This window comes from Nomascus leucogenys, chromosome 21, assembly GCF_006542625.1.
Source record: "Nomascus leucogenys isolate Asia chromosome 21, Asia_NLE_v1, whole genome shotgun sequence".
NCBI lineage: Eukaryota > Metazoa > Chordata > Mammalia > Primates > Hylobatidae > Nomascus > Nomascus leucogenys.
Window position 1 is genome coordinate 49,274,027 of NC_044401.1, and position 21,065 is coordinate 49,295,091.

The following is a 21,065-nucleotide window of genomic DNA, read 5'->3' on the forward strand; positions in this document are numbered from 1 at the left end:
GCGCAATCTCTGCTCACTGCAAGCTCCGCCTCCCGGGCTCACTCCATTCTCCTGCCTCAGCCTCTGAGTAGCTGGGACTACAGGTGCCCGCCACCACACCCAGCTAATTTTCTTTGTATTTTTAGTAAAGACGGGGTTTCACCGTGGTCTCGATCTCCTCACCTCGTGATCCGCCCGCCTCGGCCTCCCAAAGTGCTGGGATTACAAGCGTGAGCCACCGCGCCCGGCCGAAAATAATGTATTTTTATAAAAATAACCCAAACTATAAAACATCTAAGAATTCACTTATAGGAATTATCCACAACATTTATAGGCAGAACAAATGAACTCTATTAAAGGACATAAGGGGGTTCTGAATTGAGTGAAAGGATATACCATGATCATGGATGAGACACCTTAACAATGTAAAAATGTCAATTCTTCCCAAATTAATCTATATATTCAATACAAAAACAATTTTTAAAAATCAAAACTGCTTAAAGACATGTTCTCTCGGTTCTTCTCATTCCATTTCCCAAAACCACCAGCTGGGCTTCCATTCTCTCCCTGGTCCCCATAGCATCCAAGGAGTCTCCTTCTCCAGACCCTTTTCAGGCTACCAGAGGCCCTAAGAGCAAGTGACCTCATGCAGGATGGCTGGAGACTCAGGAGTCTGAAAGTGTGGGTTGGAATCCTGTCTTAACCAGGAATTCTGGTTTATCACTTTGTATAAATCATTTAATTACTCAGTCACCTTTTTAGGAAACGAAGATAGTCATACCACCTCACAAAGTTATCATTATGAAGATCAAATGAGATAAAATAATGCATGCAGAAAGCTTGATGTGCAACATGTACTCATAAACACAACCTGCCCTTTCCCTGTTAGCTTAAGTTAGCCTGGATTGCATGAGCTCCAGTTTAACCAGATTTACTAAAAAACCTACCACAACTCATAGTAGGGCTAGTACAAGAGGGGCTCCACTCCCACCACCCAGAATATCATTCAATCCTTACTGAATCGTGGAAGAATCGTCCATTTTGAGGGACTTCTCATATTCTTCACTGTTCTTGGAAGAAGTTTCGGGCTCTGCTTGGTGAGAACCTGAAAACAGTAGCAAATATTTCCAAGCTTTTTGTTACATGCTAGTTCACTAAGAAATGAGGGCCCCTGACCCATTTCTGTAATGTCAGTCTCTATGCAGAAGGCCTGGGATGTGGTAAGGCCTGGGATGTTGTTAATAAGTGAGTGAATGAATAAACACACAGGTTAATATTTGATTATCTGGATAAATGGAGTCAAGAGGAGACCTCCAGTTCCTTACATAACAGCCCACAGAGAAAAAGAAGAAAGTCTATTATCTATTAAATTGTCCATTTCAGTCCTGTTTACATTAGAGAATAATGAAAACAGTCCTAAGTTCCCAACCACAGGGAATGGTTAGCAAATTACAGTCTGCCCAGCAGATGAAATACTACGTAGTCACCACACTACAATGTTACATAGATTGCTCCTCGTGATGAAATTGTTTTCCCTGTTTGTTTTATGCTTTTATCTATTCAGTGAATTTTCTAAAAACCACATATACAACTTCCACAGTCAGAAAAGTTTTTGGGACCGGGTGCAGTGGCTCACACCTATAATCTCAGCACTTCGGGGGCTGAGGTGGGTGGATCACTTGAGGTCAGGAGTTCAAGACCAGCCTGGCCAACATGGTGAAACACCGGTTCTACTAAAAATACAAAAATTAGCTGGGTGTGGTGGCGGGCGCCTATAATCCCAGCTATCAGGAGGCTGAGGCAGGAGAACCACTTGAACCCAGGAGGCAGAGGTTGCAGTGAGCCAAGATCGTGCCATTGCATTCCAGCCTGGGGGACGAGAGCAGAACTCAGAATCAGCAACAAAAAGTAAGCCATGCAGCAAGAGCAATACAGCCGTGTGGCAGGGTGAGCCCCGCCCGCCTCTGCTGCCGACACACAGGAGAGACGCCCATGCAGATGCATTGCCCCAGCGCACCACACAACCGCTTTCCCTGCCATCGCCTTGCACTCAGCTTGTCCACAAAGGCCTTCTCCACTCACCTTGCAAAGACTTTGGGTGTTTTTCTGTTTTTTCTTGTTTTCCTGGTGGATGTTCCTGGTTCGACTCTTCTCTGACAATGTTGGTATTCTCAATGCCCTGTTCAGATAATTTTCTCTGATTTAAAACCAAATGTCTCACTTCTAGAATGCAGGAGAAGAAAGGATCATTGACTCAATCAATCCAAAATATTTATTGAATAACTACTACGGGCATTTCTTGGAGACACTGGGGGTTCGGTTTCAGACTACACTAAAGTAAATATCACAATAAAGTGAGTCACACATTATCTTCCCAGTGCATATAAATTATGTTTATATCATACTGTAGTCTATTAAGTGTGCAACGGCATTATATCTAAAAAAAAAAAAATTTATATACCTAAGTTTAAAAAATACCTTATTGGGCCAGGTACAGTGGCTCATGCCTGTAATCCCAGCACTTTGAGAGGCTGAATTGGGAGGACTGCCTGAGCCTAGGAGTTTGAAGCTGCAGGGAGCTGTGACTGCACCACTGCAGTCCAGCCTGGGTAACAGAGAGAGGCTCGTACTGGTACCAAAACAGAGACATAGACCAATGGAACAGAACAGAGCCCTCAGAAATAACACCACACATCTACAACTATCTGATCTTTGACAAACCTGACAAAAACAAGAAATGGGGAAAGGATTCCCTATTCAACAAATGGTGCTGGGAAAACTGGCTAGCCATAAGTAGAAAGCTGAAACTGGATCCCCTCCTTACACCTTATACAAAAATTAATTCAAGATGGATTGAAGACTTAAATGTTAGACCTAAAACCATAAAAACCCTAGAAGAAAACCTAGGCAATACCATTCAGGACATAGGCATGGGCAAGGACTTCATGTCTAAAACACCAAAAGCAATGGCAACAAAAGCCAAAATTGACAAATGGGATCTAATTAAACTAAAGAGCTTCTGCACAGCAAAAGAAACTACCATCAGAGTGAACAGGCAACCTACAAAATGGGAGAAAATTTTTGCAATCTACTCATCTGATAAAGGGCTAATATCCAGAATCTACAAAGAACTCAAACAAATTTACAAGAAAAAAACAACCCCATCAACAAGTGGGCCAAGGATATGAACAGACACTGCTCAAAAGAAGACATTTATGCAGCCAACAGACACATGAAAAAGTGCTCATCATCACTGGCCATCAGAGAAATGCAAATCAAAACCACAATGAGATGCCATCTCACACCAGTTGGAATGGCCATCATTAAAAAGTCAGGAAACAACAGGTGCGGGAGAGGATGTGGAGAAATAGGAACACTTTTACATTGTTGGTGGGACTGTAAACTAGTTCAACCATTGTGGAAGACAGTGTGGCGATTCCTCAGGGATCTAGAACTAGAAATACCATTTGACCCAGCCATCCCATTACTGGGTATATACCCAAAGGATTATAGATCATGCTGCTATCAAGACACATGCACATGTATGTTTATTGCAGCACTATTCACAATAGCAAAGACTTGGAACCAACCCAAATGTCCAACAATGATAGGCTGGATTAAGAAAATGTGGCACATATACACCATGGAATACTATGCAGCCATAAAAAATGATGAGTTCATGTCCTTTGCAGGGACATGGATGAAGCTGGAAACCATCATTCTCAGCAAACTATCGCAAGGACAAAAAAACCAAACACTGCATGTTCTCACTCATAGGTGGGAATTGAACAGTGAGAACACCTGGACACAGGAAGGGGAACATCGCACACCGGGGCCTGTTGTGGGGTAGGGGTAGGGCAGAGGGATAGCATTAGGAGATATACCTAATGTAAATGACAAGTTAATGGGTGCAGCACACCAACATGGCACATGTATACATATGTAACAAACCTGCACGTTGTGCACATGTACCCTAGAACTTAAAGTATAATAAAAATATGTATATATATATATATATATATATATATAAAAGAAAAAAAGAAAAAGAAAAGAGGGAAGGAAGAAAGGAAGAAAAGGAGCGAGGGAAGGGAGAAAGGAAGAAAAAGAGAGAGAAAAAATACTTCATTGCTAAAATATGTTATAGGCTGGGCACAGTGGCTCATGCCTGTAATACCAGCACTGTGGGAGACTGAGATAAGAGGATCACTTGAGGCCAGGAGTTTGAGACAAGCCTAGGCAACATGGTGAAACCTTGTTTCTACAAAAATAGCTGGGCATGGTGGCATGCACCTGTAATTCCAGCTACTCGGGAGGCGGAGGTGGGAGGGCTGCTTGATTCTAGGAGGTCAAGGCTGCAGTGAGCCATGATCACACCACTGCACTACTGCCTGGGGGACACAGCAAGACCCTGTCTCAAAAAAAAAAAAAAAAGCTAACACTCATCTGAGCCTGTGGGTAATCATCTTTCTGCTGTGGGGGTCTTGCCTCGATGTTGACAGCTGCTCAGCGATCAGGATGGTGGGTGCTGAGGGCTGGGTTCACCTCACCATGAAGTTGGCTGCATTGATCGACTCTTCCTTTCATGAAAGGTTTCTCTGTAGCATGTGAAGCTGTTTCATAGCATTTTGCCCACAGTAGAACTGCTTTCAAAATTGGAGTCAATCCTCTCAAACCCTGCCACTTCTTTATCAATTAAATGTGTGTACTATTCTAAATCCTGTTGTCATTTCAACAATGTTCACAGCCCCTTCACAAGGAGTAGATTCCATCTCATCTCAAGAAATCACTTTCTTTACTCATCCGTAAGAAGCAACTCCTCGGCCGGGCGCGGTGGCTCACGCTTGTAATCCCAGCACTTTGGGAGGCCGGGGCAGGCGGATCACGAGGTCAGGAGATCGAGACCACAGTGAAACCCCGTCTCTACTAAAAATGCAGAAAATTAGCCGGGCGTGGTGGCGGGTGCCTGTAGTCCCAGCTACTCGGAGAGGCTGAGGCAGGAGAATGGCGTGAACCTGGGAGGCGGAGCTTGCAGTGAGCTGAGATCGCGCCACTGCACTCCAGCCTGGGTGACAGAGTGAGACTCCGTCTCAAAAAAAAAAAAAAGAAGCAACTCCTCGTCTGTTCAAATTTGATCATGAGACTGCAGCAATTCAGTCACATCCTCAGGCTCCACTTCTAATTCTACTTCTCTTGCTGTTTCCACCACATCTGCAGTGACTTGCTCCACTGAAAGCTTGAACCCTTCAGAGTCAGCCATGAGGGCTGGAATCAACTTCTTCCAAACTGTTAATGTTGATGTTTTAACCTCCTCCCATGAATCACAGATGTTTTAAAGACATCTAGAATGGTGAATCCTTTCCGGAAGGTTTTTCTTTTCTTTTTTTTTTTTTTTTTTTTTGAGGTGGAGTCTCGCTCTGTCACCCAGGCTGGAGTGCAGTGGCGCGATCTCGGCTCACTTCAAGCTCTGCCTCCCGAGTTCACGCCATTCTCCTGCCTCAGCCTCCCGAGGAGCTGGGACTACAGGTGCCCACCACCACACCCGGCTAATTTTTTGTATTTTTGGTAGAGACAGGGTTTCATCGTGTTAGTCAGGATCGTCTTGATCTCCTGACCTCGTGATCTGCCCGCCTTGGCCTCCCAAAGTGCTGGGATTACAGGCGTGAGCCACCGCGCCCAGCCTTGTTCTGTTTTTTGAGTTGGAGTCTTGCTCTGTCACCCAGGCTGGAGTGCAATGGCACAGTTTTGGCTCACTGCAACCTCCACCTCCCAGGTTCAAGCAATTCTCTCGCCTCAGCCTCCCAAGTAGCTGGGATTAGAGGCGCCTGCCACCACACCCGGATATTTTTTGTATTTTTAGTAGAGACAGGGTTTCACTATGTTGGCCATGCTGGTCTCGAATTCCTGACCTCAGATGATCCACCCACCTCGGCCTCCCAAAGTGCTGGGATTACAGGCTTGAGCCACCACACCCGGCCTTCTAGAAAGTTTTCAATTTACTTTGCCCATATCAATCAAAGGAATCACTATCTATGGCAGCTATGGCCTTATGAAATGTGGGTTTTAGATAATAAGATTTGAAAGTCAAAACTACTCCTTGATCCATAGGCTGTAGCATGGATGTTGAAACCAAAGTCACCTCTTTGTATACCTCCATCAGAGACCTCAGGCGACCAGGTGCATTATCAATCAGCAGTCGTATTAGAAAGGAGTCTTTTTCTAAGCGGTAGGTGTCAACAGTTGGCTTTGAATATTCAGTAAACCATGCTATAAACAGATGTGCTGTCATCCAGGCTTTGTTGTTCCATTTCTAGAGCACAGGCAGATTTAGCATCATTCTTAATGGCTCTAGGGTTCTGGTAATGGTCAATGAGCATTGGCCTCTACTTTAAGTCACCAGCTGCACTGTCCCTAACAGGAGAGTCAGCCTGTCCTTTGAAGCCAGGCACTGACTTCTCCTCTCTAGGTATGAAAGTCCTAGATGGCAGCTTCTTCCAGTAGAAGGCTGTCTCATCTACGCTGAAAATCTGTGGCTTAGTGTAGTTGCCTTCATCAGTGATCTTAGCTAGATCTCCTAAACAACTTGCTGCAGCTTCTCCATCAGCACTTGCTGCTTCACCTTACACTTTTATGTTATGGAGATGGCTTCTTCTTTCCTTAAACCTCATAAATCAATCTCTGCTAGCTTCAAAGTTGTCTTTTGCAGCGTCCTCACCTCTCTCAGCCTTCATGGAACTGAAGAAAGTTAGGGCTTTGCTCTGGATTAGGCTTCAGCTAATACTGTGGCTGGTTTGATCTTCTACCCAGACCATGAAAACTTCCTCTGTATCAGCTATAAGGCTGTTTCACTTTCTTATCATTTCTGTGTTCACTGGAGTAGCACTTTAACTTCCTTCTAGAACTTTTCCGTTACATCCTCAACTTGGCTAACTGTTCAGCACAAGAGGCCTAGCTTTCAGTCTATCTAGGCTTTTCGATGTGGCTTCCTCACTAAGCTTAATCATTTCTAGCTTTTGGCTTAAAGGGAGAGATGTGCGAGGCTTCCTTTCACTTGAACACTTTAGAGGCCATTGTAGGGTTATTAATTGACCTAATTTCGGTATTGTTGTATCTCAGGGAATAGGGAGGCCTGAGGAGAGGGAGAGACAGGAGAGGGAGAGACAGGCCGATCACTGGAACCCTGTGTTCTGGAGTCAGAACACACACAGCATTTATCAGTTAAGTTCACCGTTTCACACACATGCAGTTCGTGGCACCTCCAAACATTTACAATAGTGACATCAAAGATCACAGATCGCAGATCACCAAAGCAGATATAGTAAGTGTGAAAAATCTAAGAATTATCAAAATGTGACAGAGACACAAAGTGAGCACACGAGGTTGAAAAAAACGGCGTCAATAGACTTGTTCAACACAGGGTTGCCACGAATCTCCAATTTGGAAAACGCATGATCTCTGTGAAGCCCAATAAGGCAAAGCACTATCAATCAAGGTATGCCTATAAGTGAGTCACCTTCCTCTGAAGAAGATGAAGCAATGCATAAGGCCCCTGTTCTCCTGGAGCTGCTGCCTCCAAATTCCAGGAAACTCAAAACAATAAGCACACACGTCTGGGATAGGCACACACGTTGAGGTTCTCAGACCTCAGCAGGCCAGCAGCCTCCTCCAAATGCGAGCATTGAGCCCATGACATGCGCTGCCCCACTCACTCCTAGCATTCCAATTTAGGAGGGCAGTAACATTCCCCATCTCACAGATGAAGATCTGACACTGAAGTAACTTTCCTGTTGTCAGAGAGGTGGTCCTTAACAAAGCCAGCACTGCACCCAGAGTGCCTTGTCCCCAGCCAGGGTGTCAGGTCCTCAATGCCCTTCATTTCTATCCCTAGAGGCCTCGCATGCACATGGCAGCCACCAAGAATGGGTAGGATAATGAATGACTGGAGGAAGTGAATTGACAAATGGAGATGAAAGACGCTACAAGAAAGAAGGGGAAAAAAGGAGGTGAAATTGGATTCAGTGTTGAATTATAGACAACATTTTTGGGGAAAGAGATGAGGCTGAGAGCCGTAGAAGAATGCCCAGCTGGCTGGAGGCAGGCCTTACCACAAGGGACAGCCACATGTCTGCAGGGACCAGGAGGTGGGCTGTGGTGTGAAGGGGCAGTGGCAGTGAGAAGGAGCCTTGGAAACAGATTGTAAAATGCCTTCAAGGCCAGAACCACTTGGTTCTCTAAAGGCCCTGGGCAGCCATGAACAGCTGCAGAGCAAGGCAGCACCAGGGCCGAAGGGGAGACAGAGAAAGGCCAGGCCGGCAGGAGAGAGGAGGGGGAACAAACCTGGGTGCAGAGAAAGCCAGAGGGCAGAAGGGAGAAGACAGCTGGGCAGAGAGCTCCCAAGAACAACAGGCAGGGGACACCCACTGGGCACCGGGTGGGGGTGCCCAGAATTGAGAGCATAGAAGTAATTAAATATGACTGGGGGGCTTTGAAAAGAATGCTGTCTTCATCCAGTCCTGAGAAATTGAGCAGAGGAGCAGATTAAAGGGAAAAGAAATGCTGAGTGTGATGGTTAATACTAAGTGTCAACTTGATTGGATTGAAGGAATGCAAAGTATTGATCCTGCTTGTATCTGTGAGGGTGTTGCCAAAAGAGATTAACATTTGAGTCAGTGGACTGGGAGAGGCAGACCCACCCTCAAGCTGGGTGGGCACCATCTAATCAGCTGCCAGCATGGCTAGAAGAAAGCAGGCAGAAGAACATGGAAGGAGCTGACTTCCTGAGTCTTTTGGCCTTCATCTTTCTCCCATGCTGGAGGCTTCCTGCCCTCAAACATCAGCCTCCAAGTTCTGCAGCTTTTAGACTCTTGGACCTACACCAGTGGTTTGCCAGGGGGCTCTCAGGCCTTCAGCCACAGGCTGAAGGCTGCACTGTCGGCCTCCTTATTTTTGAGGTTTTGGGACTTGGACTGGCTTCCTTGCTCCTCAGCTTGCAGATGGCCTATTGTGGGACTTCACCTTGTGATCATGTGATCCTTAATAAACTCCCTTTCATATATACATCTATCCTATTAGTCCTTCCCTCTAGAGAACCCTGACTAGTACACGGAGTCAGATTAGGATGTGTCCTTCAAGACCAGCAGGCTGAATGCTAACAAGTTCTGGCACGTGACCTACCAGGCATCCAAGAAACATCCTATCCCCTTCATAATATGAGACAGAACTCTTACAGTATTTCTGTACTCCCAAGAAATAAGAGTTTAAGAAATCTTTTTAAGTGAGAAAAGGCAGGACTTAAGACAACATGTACACTAGATTCACAGGAAAAATGTTAACAATGTCTATCGCTGGACAGGAATCACGTGGTTTTGATTTTTTCTCTTTTTTGCTAGGTGATGTCTAAATTGTTTTACAAAGTGAACTTGCACTGCTTTTTAAATGGGGAAAACTTACTTAAATAAGAAGCAGTGATGCTAAGCTTGGGACAGGGTTCAGGAAGGGGCGGGTGCTGTCATTGCAACGTTTCACAGTGCTAGGCATAGTGGCTCTCGCTTGTGATCCCAGCACCTTAGGAGGCCAAGGCAGGAGGATTGCTTAAGACCAGGAGTTAGAGACCAGCTTGGGTAACATAGTAAGACTCAATCTCTATAAAAGATAAAATTTTAAAAGTAGCCATGTGTGGTGGCACATACCTGTGGTCCCAGCTACTCGGGAGGCTGAGGCAGGAGGAATCACTTGAGCCCAGGAGCTCAAAGCTGCAGTGAGCTATGATCACATCACTGTACTCCAACCTGGGCAACAGAGTGAGACCCTGTCTCAATCAATCAATAAGAATACTCATAGCAGGAGGCTTATGGCCTCTCCCTGGAGGCCCTTTTCTCCTTCCTTTTCTGACCACCAAATTCCCTTTACCCATCCAAACTTTGCTACTATGGCCCTTCCTCCAGGAATCCTTTCTGATACTCCCACCTCAGCACCCTACTCCAATGAGAGCCCACTGCAGGGCAGATACTAACCAGAAGTCTGGCTCAGCAGATCCGAACAGGCCTGGAATCTGCATGTAAGCATCTGATGCAGGTGGTCCACAGCCCACACTTTGAGGACATGGTCCTTTCCTTTAGTCCAGGTGAGAAAAATTACCTTGAATCCCATTTTCTCACATTGGAAGCCTACAACTTGTAGTGTAGGTATATATATCAGTGTTTCTCAGGCAGGGGCGATTTTGACCTCCAGGGAACATCTGGCAACGTCTGAAGAAATCTGATTGTCACAACTGGCAGGCTACTACTGGCAGCTAGTGGGGAGAGGCCAGAAATGCTGCAAAACACCCAACAATCCACAGAACAGCCCCCACAGCGAGGAATTATCTGGCCCAAAATGTCAATAGTGCCAAGAGTAAGAAACCCTGGACATAAATGAAAGATTGAAAGTGGGAAGTTCCAAGCCTCCAAGGTCAGAAAGGCTCCTTGAGAAGGTGGGCTGGAAAATCAGAGAAAAGCAAGGCTTTCCAGCCTCACAAAATTGAGGATAATTATACTTGTCTGGAAGGTGCTGACAACGATAATAGTACCATACATTATTGATTCTAATATGTACGTCTGTTTTACTTTTTTTTTTTTTTTTTTTGAGATAAGGTCTTGCTCCATCACCCAGGCTGGTGTGCAGTCATACAAACACAGCTTACTGAAGCCTCGATCTCCCCGGCTTAAGCAATCCTCCCACTTCAGCCTTCCAAGAAGCTAGAATTACAGGTGCACATCACCATGCTGGGCTGATGTTTAAATTTTTTGTAGAAACAGGGTCTTGCCACGTTACCCAGGCTGGTCTCAAACTCCTGCCTCAGCCTCCCAAAGTGCTGGGATTACAGGCATGAGCCACTGTACCTGCCTTTTTTAAATTTTTATCATCTCTAAGCATCAGGATGCATCTTACAATTAATGCCATGTCATAGTTTAATTGGTAGCATTTAATTACAGTTCTTAAATTTTCTACAGACAATGCACACCCTCATTGCCTGCACCCAGGTGGACCACTCCCGTCAACCTGCCTCCAGTATTCCAGTGAAGCAGGTACTAGTTATTTTTCCTTTTTTTTTTTTTTTTTTTTACAGATGAGAAACGTATGTTCAGGAACATGCCCAAGTTACCAGCAAGTACAAGATGGAGACAGGACTGAATTCCACCATCTGGCTTCAAAGCCTGGATCTTTCCATCCCTCCTGGCTCTCTCCTTCAAGATGAGTTCAAAAGACTTTCTGACATTGGCCGGGCACAGTGGCTCACACCTGTGATCCCAGTACTTCAAGAGGCCAAGGTGGGTGGATCACCTGAGGTCAGGAGTTCGAGACCAGCCTGGTCAACATGGCGAAACCCCGTCTCTACTAAAAACACAAAAATTAGCCAGGCGTGGTGGCGCGTGCCTGTAGTCCAAGCTGCTTGGGAGGCTGACGCAGAAGAATCACTTGAACCGGGGAGGCAGAGGTTGCAGTGAGCCGAGATCACGCCACTGCACTCCAGCCTGGGTGACAGAGCGAGATTCCATCTCAGAAAAAAAAAAAGACTTTCTGATATTGATATAATATTTACACAAATGAGTCTGGAAGAGTCTACATGAGAATCTTCAGACAATTGGCTTGGGGTGGGGGGATTTTTAAGTTTTCTCTTTTGTTCCTTGGTATCCTCTAAGTTTTTTTTTTTTTTTTTTTTTTTTCCAGTGAACATATAATACTAGTCCAGACCGGTGGTGGGTGCCTGCGTCAGAGCTGCCCTGGAATGAAAGGGCCCAAAAGGTGGAGTTGCAAGAACACTGCCCACCACACCCTCACTCCCCTAGGTGGCGCTTCCTGTCACCACAGCGCGGCCTGGTGGGATGCCCTGCCACGTCTGCAAAACCCGTGTGAGCACATGCCAATTAGATGAAGGAAACCAGGAGGCAACGGCTTCTATGCTGTTACTAGTGAGTAAACCCCAGGCTTCCAGAGCCATTTCAAATAAAACCAGAGCACCTGACTTATGAAAAGCTCCCACGTCATCTGTGAAGCCGGCAGTCTTTAATCGGTAATATCTGACTTTTCTTGACATCTTGTCTTTAGTGTTCCAGAGCCTCAAGGTGATTTTGTGGAAATTTATTTTCTTTAATAATTCCTTTGTCACACTGATATTAAAAGTCTGCTCCCACGACACCCAGGCTTTGTCACCTTCGTGCCACGGCTTCACGGTCTGTGTAAAACAACATTCAGAGATGTCAACTGGGGAAAGATGTGCAAAGGCCGTGGCGAACAGAGCAAGCCCCAGCCCCAGCCTGGCCCTCAGCAGCAGCACTGCCTGACTTCAGTGCCTGGTCACTCTCCAGGCTCTGAGCTCAGGTAAAATGGGGCGTTGTGTGCTGGCCCCTGTCAGACTTTTGAATTCCTCAGGAAGAATAAAATCAAAGTAATTACCTGCAAATAGCATCCTCCTCGATTGCTTCTAAGCAAAGACCCAGGGCCAAACCACTGGCAGGAGTGTGTGTGTGCAGGTAGTGTGTACACACACATGCACACACATGTCTGCACACATGCACACACACAGAAAAAAGAAATCTCAAGAACTACAAAAACTTTTGAAACATTCTGGAAATTACTGGGTAAAATATCTAAATAAAAAATAGGCCAGGTGCGGTGGCTCACGCCTGTAATCCCAGCACTTAGGGAGGCCAACGCGGGAGGATGACTTGAGGTCAGGAGTTCGAAGCCAGCCTGGCCAACATAGTGAAATCCCGTCTCTACTAAAAATACAAAAACTAGCTGGGCAGGGTGGCTCGCGCTTGTAATTCCAGCTACTCAGGTGGCTGAGGCATGAGAATCACTTGAACCGGGAGGCAGAGGTTGTGGTGAGCAAAGATCGCACCACTGTACTCCAGTCTGGGCAACAGAGCAAGACTCCGACTCAAAAAAAAAAAAAAAAGTCAGGAATTGGAATGATCTGGTCAGTGCAGATTCCTACTCAGGAGGTGGGGACGGGATTCTCCAATTCTAGCAAGCTGGAGGTGGAGCTGATGTTGCATATCCATGGAGCAGCACACTTTTCGTGATGAGCCTGAGACCATATGCAAGGCCACACGCACTCACACACGCACCTTTACTCCTGACTCCAGGAACACTTTGGCAACCATCGGAAATAGCAATATGTCAACTTTTTTAGGTTCTCCATCGTCCGGCAGGAGGAAATACTCAATGTGGTAAAAACGACGCATCTTTGTAACAGAACTGTCCGTTTTAGGGTGTTTCTTATATTTTTCAATCAAACTTGCATATTTTCCCTTACGACCTTTAAGATACAGATTAAAAAAGTCTTGTTTTAACCTCATGTGGAAAAGCAGACCCGTCTCCCCAGTTACCTGGAGCTTGATGTTGTGAGAGGCTGTGCACTCCACATTGCCTGCCCGACTTGGGGAAGGAGGCACAGGTCCAGTGCTCCTAGCCAGCAGAGTAGCACGACCTGGACTGGGCACCCGAGTGCAAAATTTAAGTGCATGGTTTTCAGAGTGAGTGTCTCAGTTGGAGAGTGAGTGTTGGTTAGCAGGCCTAGGGTTAAAAAGGTGATAGAGTTAAAGTGAAATCACATGGCCAGGCCAGACGTTATTAGGAGAGACGCCCTACTTGCCTTACTCTAGTCCCTCCTGGCCCTAAGCAGCAGGTAAAAAAAAAAAAAAAAAAAATCACAGTACAATGTGATTTGTGCAATAATAGCAGCAGGAACAAGGTTGTGAAGAATGAAGGTGGAGGAGCAAACTCTGCATGGGGAGGGTGGGGTGGGCCTCCCAGGGGGACCTTAGCAGAGTCTTAGAGGAGCAAAGCTGGCAGATATTCCAGACAGACAGAGAAAACAGCTACCCAATGCTTCACCTATGACAGGGTGACAGGATGTGGAAGGTACAGATGGGCTTCTGCCAGAGTCCAGAGCCCAATGAGCCCCCTGACCCCACCCCTGGTTGCTTACACTCCAGCTTAAACTCCACACTCTCGGTTGGGGCTTCTCACATCATAAGCTCCATAAACATTTAATCCAAATATCATTCTATAAAAACATGACTATCTTTAAAGCTGTAGTTTTTAAAGTCTAAATTTTTAACCCCAGGAGGCTGCTGCAGCATTAATTTTTCTGCTACCAAAATAGTTAGCATTTGTGCAGAGATTGGAGTCAAGCTTCTCCTGCCAGTCTCTGGTAGCATTAGACCTTTTCTGATTCAATCCCAGGTGGGCCAGCAAGTGGACAAACAGAGCCTCTCATTTTCTGTAGACAGAAAGGCAAGTTATTTAGCCCTTTTAAAGGGGAAGTTGACAATATCTATCAAAAACTATAAATGCATGCCTTCAATCCAGCAAATTTACTTCTTGGAATACAGGCAACAGAAGTGCCCACATATATGCACAAAAATGTATGTAAAGAATGTCTATTGCAGAATTGCAACAGAAAAACATTTGAAACAACTCAAATATCCACCAATAAGGGGTAGGATAAATTAGAGACATATAATGGAATACTGTTAACATACAGGTGTTTAAAATGAAACAACAAAATTAAAACATATATCCTTGGCTAGGCGAAGTGGCTCATGCCTGTAATCCTAGCACTTTGGGAGGCCGAGGCGGGAGGATGATCTGAGGTCAGGAGTTCCAGACCAGCCTGGCCAACATGGAGAAACCCTGTCTCTACTAAAAATACAAAAATTAGCTGGGTATGGTGGCACGTGCCTGTAGTTCCAGCTGCTCAGGAGGCTGAGGCAGGAGAATCACTTGAATCCAGGAGGTGGAGGCTGCAGTGAGCCAAGATCGCCCCACTGTACTCTAGCCTGGGTGACAGAGGGAGACTCTGTCTAAAAACAAACAAACAAATAAACAAAAAACAAGTATCCTTGATCATATTCTCAAAGATAATCTAAATCATGTCAAAAAATTTTAAAGTAAGTTGTAGGATCTCATTTCTCTGAAATAAACAATTTATAGGCAGGGCATGGTGGCTCACGCCTGTAATCCCAGCACTTTGGAAAGCCAAGGCGGGTGGATCACCTAAGGTCAGGAGTTCAAGACCAGCCTGACCAATATGGTGAAACCCCATCTCTACTAGAAATACAAAAATTAGCTGGGCGTGGTGGCATGTGCCTGTGGTCCCAGCTACTTGGGAGGCTGAGACAAGAGAATTGCTTGAACCTGGGAGGCAGAGGTTGCAGTGAGCTGAGATTGTGCCACTGCACTCCAACCTAGGCAACAGAGCAAGACTCCATCTCAAAAATAAATAAACAATTTATATAAAGAAACATTTATGTACTCATCTATAAATACTCAGCTATTGAAGGAAAAAAAAACAAACTAGAATTTCATGTAGAGCTGAAGGTATGTCATTTAAAGGTACTGGCATGATAAAAAATACTCTTAGGCACACAAGGTCTCATAAAGTTCTGCCCCACAGAGATCCATTTTATAAATGCCTGTAGAGGAAAATAACAACAACAAAAACAGGCTTAGAAGATGCTGTGAAAGAGATGAGGGCTAAAGGAGATCAAGTGCCAATTTTCTTTTAGTTGGTATTTGCCAGATGTCTTTTTCCAGGCTCTTTTGCTTTATAGCAATAGACCCAAGAGTAAAGGCATCATTTTAGACAGGAATGGTCACCATAAAATGACAAAAAGTTCAATTCACCAAGAAGATGGAGCAGTTCTAAACACACTATACACCCAACCAGACGGCCTCCAAAATATCTTAACCAACCATCTGTAAGATTCTCCCCAGGGCCTGAAAGCTTAAGCAGATGAATAACACCTCCCTTCACAAGCCTAGTCCCAAGGCGTAAGGCCACTTAAGTCAGCAGCGTGCACCAGCCAAATTAGCAGAAGCAGGAGGAGAGCCGGCTGGAAGACACCTATCCCAGCCAGAAGACTTGAAGATGAGAAAGAGGCCATCCGGGTACAACGCAGCAGTTACGTCAGACTAGGACACTTCCTGTTTACAGGAGACTATAAAACCTTTGCCCCGTCCTCACTTGGGGCTGACGCCATTGTAGGCCTCAGCCAGCCTGCACCAAGGAGCTCATTAAAACAGCATGTTGCTCCACACTGCCTCGTGTTGTCTGTTAGCACGCTCTCGGGGTTCCAACCAATACAAGAAACTTACACCATTGACAGAATACCAGGAGAAGTTGAAATCATAATGGTGGGCTAGTTCAAGTAAGCAGATGAAAACAAAACAAAGCAAGGTCTATCAAGAGGTGAAGTACTACTTGTCTCCGCCCCTCATATTGGGCTGGAACCATGTGACTTGGTTTGGCCAATAAAATGCTAGCAGGTGGGAGACACTCAAAGACTTGAGGAGTGTTTGTGGGGCTAGACTTGCCCTCTTGTGTGTCTCTGTGTTTCTATAACAAGAAGGGGTGTAGACTAGCCCACTGGGACAGGAGGAAGAGGAGCAACATGAAGCAGCGCCGAGCTGTTTCAGAACCCAGCCTAGACCAGCGCCCGGCACCTCCAGGAGAAACTCGGGTTCCTGTGTGTAGCCACTGAGTTTGGGGGCTTGTTTGGGTTTGTTGCACCGCATTTTTGTGGCAATAGCAAATTGATACACCTTTACATTCAGAGATGTTGATTCAACAGATCGGAGAAAATGTAATTTTTGGCCGGGTGCGGTGGCTCACGCCTTTAATCCCAGCACTTTGGGAGGCCGAGGCAGGAGGATGACCAGAGGTCAGGAGTTCGAGACCATTCTGGCCAACATGGTGAAACCCCGTCTCTACTAAAAATGCAAAAATTAGCTGGGTGTGGTGGCGTACACCTGTAATCCCAGCTGCTTGGGAGGCTGAGGCACAAGAATTGCTTGAACCCGGAAGGCTGAGGTTGCAGTGAGCTGAGATCACACCACTGCACTCCAGCCTGGCGACAGAGCAAGACTCCATCTCAATAAAAAAAAAAATTTTTTTTTTTTTTTTTTTTTTTTTTTTTTTTGACAGAGTTTCGCTCTTGTTGCCCAGGCTGGAGTGCAATGGCACGATCTCGGCTCACCACAACCTCTGCCTCCCGGGTTCAAGAGACTCTCCTGCCTCAGACTCCCGGAAAATGTATTTTAAACAAGGTATTAGGTGATGCACAAGCGCCTATGAGAATCAATGCCTTAACCTCTCCATGGTTTTTTTTCCCGCTGTAAAAAGCAGACAGAACATCACCTGCTTTAGGGTTGTTGAGAGGATTAAGTATGTGAAGCTGATGCAGCCACAGTTGGGCCTCTCCTAAAATTGCTCTTTCTTTTCAACCTGTGCTCCTGGCTGGCACTGGCCAGCCCGCTTTGGGGTGAGGCAGGTGGAGAGAGGATGTGGGGCACATGCGCCCTAAACTCCTGCAGAAAGTCATGCACCTCCTTTTTTCAGAGGGTATTCTGCTCTAGCACTTACCCATATTCACAGGGAAGGCCAGTGAGATGGTGAATTTGCAGGGGACCACGTGGGGCACGTCAGAACTGAAAGTGCTGACAGGCTCAGATGAGGACTCGCTGCTGCTGCAGGGGCGGTCAGAGTCAGACTCCTGGGCCCTGGCCTTGACCTTCAGGTGTTCCTCCACGTCACACTCGCTCGTGGACGGGTAAAAGCTGGTGATGGAGGAGATGGGCTCTATGCTTGCGGGGTCCTCTTCCCACTCCCAGGCATGTAGCGACATGGCCGCCGGCGCTCCTGGCAGGGAGAAAGTGAAGGCTGTCCCCGCCTGTATTCCAGGGCTGCTCCAGGAGGTGAGCCCGGCCTCCTGCAGGAGCACCCACCCGTCTCTTTCCTGCTTCCCCCGCCTGCTCCTGGATGAACGCCGGGGCTCCTTCACTGCCTGCCACACAGTCGGTATTCAATCGACTTAGAGAATGAATGAATGAAGGAACAACACATAAGGGTGTCTGGCAGTAAGCACGACGACGAGCAACCCTGTTTCCTTCGCCTAACCAGGAGTCAGTCGCCGGGCTTCTGGAATGCCTGCCCCAGGTGAGCAGCTCCCGGGAGCCACCAGGCGGGAGAGGGGGCGTCTGCTCAGGCAGGCCTGCTGCGCCTAAGCACAAGATGCGTTTGCTATTTGGGGAGAGGCAAACCAGGCCGGGGGCAGCACGTGCAGGAGCCTGGCGAGGTCCGGGAGGGCAAGCCCTGCCCCCAAGACAGAACATCAATGTGCACTGGGTGCTGGGCTCGGGGCATCAGCTCAGGCCCATGGAGGCGGAACGCCGGGCAAACGCCGGGCAAACGCCGAGGAGGGAACACGCGTCGAGTCGAGGCGAGGCGGGAAGAGTCCCGGGCTGTGGCGGCCGAGGGGGGGGCAGGGGTCGGGGTTCCCCTCCAGGTGCTGGCGGTACCTGCGAGCGGAAGCGCTGAGCGGCAGCAGGGACTTGGACCGTGACGGCAACTCCCGCACCGGATCCACAGCCACGCGGGCGAAGAGACTCCAAGGCTGAGAGAAGCGTCCGCGGGTGCAGAGACGGCCGCAGGCCCAGCAGCTCAGCTCCGTTGGCGGTTGCTAGGAAATGCGAGGGCGTGCGGCCTGCGGGCGGGGCTCCGCGGGGCGGGGCTTTCCCCCTCAGCCACTGCGCGCAGTCTGTCAAATGGCTGCATCCAGGTTCAGAAACCAGCTGCCTTCATTCATTCACTCATTAAGGAGTTTCTTCTCTGAACGTCAGCACCTGCTATAAGCCTGGCCCTTGCCCGTACGATGGGGGAGAGGGGTAGATGACTCCTCCCTCCCCCTCCATCAGCTCCCACTTCCCATTCTTTAATAAAAGCAAAGGAAGCTGTGGGCTCTGCAAACTCCAGACCTCCCCACGATCCCTCTCATTAGATTCTCTGCTTCTGTCGCTGATGTCCTTAAAATAGCATGAGAATTCTGGTTAGTGATCATGAGCGCCAACTCAGAGATGAGAAAACAAAGCTTAGAGAGGTGAAGCGATTCGCCTGAGGTCACACAGCAAGTAGGGCGCAGCACTATGTTGAAGTCCGGACTGCCTGACTCCAAAGCCTCCGCTCGTCTGCTAAACCACCCAAGCTGAGAACCCTGGCTGCGGCTCGTAATGTAGAAGACCTCAGCACAGCAAGCGGCTGGGGCAGAGGGCTAGGGTAGGCTTCATGGAGGAAGTGAGCAAAGCCAAATCTAGGGGGTGACTAGGCAGAGGCGGTGAAAGAGAAAGCATCCCAGGTAGAGGAACAGCATATGCAAAGCCCCATAGAGATGAAAGGGCATGGCAAGTTTCAGGAATGGATGGCGAGGCTGTAGCAGTGTGCGGGGCCCATGGTACATAGCCCCACAGGGCAGGTTAGGGCACAGGACTTTGGGCAATGGGGAGCCAAGGCAAGTCTTCTGTTGAGGGAGGGTACCCGGCTCCAGCAGTCAGTTTGTTCAAGAGAATGGGAGCTGAGGGTACACACATGCTTGGCTATTAAGAAAACTAGCTGAGTTGAGCTATGACCTACTTGGTGTCAAAGAGCAAAACTGTGACAGAGCTGGGGCTGAGACCCAAGTCCTGAGCCTCCCAGTGCATGCCTCCCCAGACCACTCTCAGGGCATGGGACAGCTCCTTTAACACTGGGCGCTCCAATACTCCTCAAGTTCAATCAGTCTGAAAAACAGCCTCAAGTACAGCTGTGAGGGAAGACACCAAATGGCAGTGGGCCCTGTGAGGAGGGGGTTCAAACTGTCAGCAGGAGAACCGCAACCACCCTGCCCACACCCCACCTGCAGCAGCCTGGAGACTGCTGTCTGTATGCCAGGAAGTGCTCAGGAGACACACGAAGGGCTGGAAGAATACAAAGCTACTCAGATACACCAGCCCCCAAAAGGGCCCTTTAACAAGGGCAGTTCAACACCACCACCACTCTTGGACAGACATCAGGCCTCCTGCTCCCCAGGTCCTACCCACTGGCCTGAGGCTGGTTTCCCTCCAAAGGTTCCTTGATCACATCACCACCTAGGATAGAGGCCAATGTCTCCCCAAGCTCAGTAGTGAGAGGCCAGAGGTCTTGGAACAAGGGCCAATGTGCCATGCTGGATGTGCATTGGAAACACCTACATGTCAAAAATACAATTCTGAGGCTTCATTAAAGACCTGTAGAAGTGACTCTCCGGGGGTGGGGCTTAGGAACCAGTGGCAGATTGTATTTTCCAAAGACAGCCACCTCAAAAGATTCCCTCCCACATAATCTTCTGGCAGGCATCATGAGGTTCACATTCCTCCCACCCAGCTGGGGGGTCTAGTCCCCTTCTCTGGAAACTGGGCAGACCTCTGTGACTGGCTCAGTCAAAAGAGTGCAGAGGAAATTACACTATGTGATTTCTGAGGCCAGGTCATACAAATTCCATCTACCTCTGCCCTGTTCTTTTGAGGTATAGTATTCATGCTAGGAATACAGCTACCAGGTTGTGAGGAAGCCCAAGCAGCCATGTGAAATGGCCACATGAAGCTGTTGTGACTGACGGTTCCCAGCCAATTGCCAGCCTCAACCCCCAGACATATGAGAGTGCAAGACTTCAAATGATCCCAGCCCTCAGTCTTTGAGCCACCCTGGCTGACACTGAGGAACAGAAACAAGCTGTCTCCATCATGAGAAATTGCAGATTTATAAGCAAGTTGTTGCTCTCTTAAACCACTAAGTTTTGGGGTGATTTGTTGTACAATAAATAATAGGAACGGGAGCCATATTTTTAAATTACCACCAAGATTGTATCGCACAACCAGAATATGGAACCACTGCCCTGAGAGAGATGGTGTCTGGGTCAAGACCTAGGGCATCACAGGATGAAGTGAGGGCAAAGGTGTGCCACCCACTACTCAGGTATGAGAGTGGTGGGTCTACAACCCTACCTCAGTGAAGATGGCTTCAGAGCTGGCAGATCAGAAGCAAAGGAAGGGGGTTTCTGTTTCAGTTATCTGTTACTGAGTAAAAACCATCCCCAAACTTAATGGCATCAAACAAACACTTGTTATTTCTCACCACTCCATGCATCAGCTGGGTAGTTCTCTGCTGGCCTCGCCTGGGCTCACTCCCTACACTGTGCTCAGCTGGAGGACCAACATGGCTGGAAGCTGCCAGAAGTCCTCATTTGCAT

General features: G+C 47.4%; 1 protein-coding gene across 7 annotated transcripts in view; it reads right to left on the reverse strand.

Moving 5' to 3' along the window:
- The window catches only part of KIAA1257 (KIAA1257 ortholog), a 71,916-nt gene extending 53,217 nt beyond the window's left edge, over positions 1-18,699 (reverse strand). For 2 of the 7 annotated variants that reach the window (XM_030801513.1, XM_030801512.1), the window contains exons 1-3: positions 17,390-18,699; positions 2,062-2,202; positions 997-1,084 (exon numbers count right to left, since the gene is read on the reverse strand). In XM_030801513.1, coding sequence (XP_030657373.1) covers positions 997-1,084; positions 2,062-2,202; positions 17,390-17,651 — 491 coding nt within the window. In that variant the 5' untranslated portion in view covers positions 17,652-18,699. Of the gene's footprint in view, positions 1-996; positions 1,085-2,061; positions 2,203-11,976; positions 12,457-13,088; positions 13,280-17,389 lie in introns of those variants that run through there. The other 5 variants (XM_030801515.1, XM_030801514.1, XM_012502198.2 and 2 more) reach the window with 4 other exon arrangements.
- Positions 18,700-21,065: the final 2,366 nt, after the last annotated feature.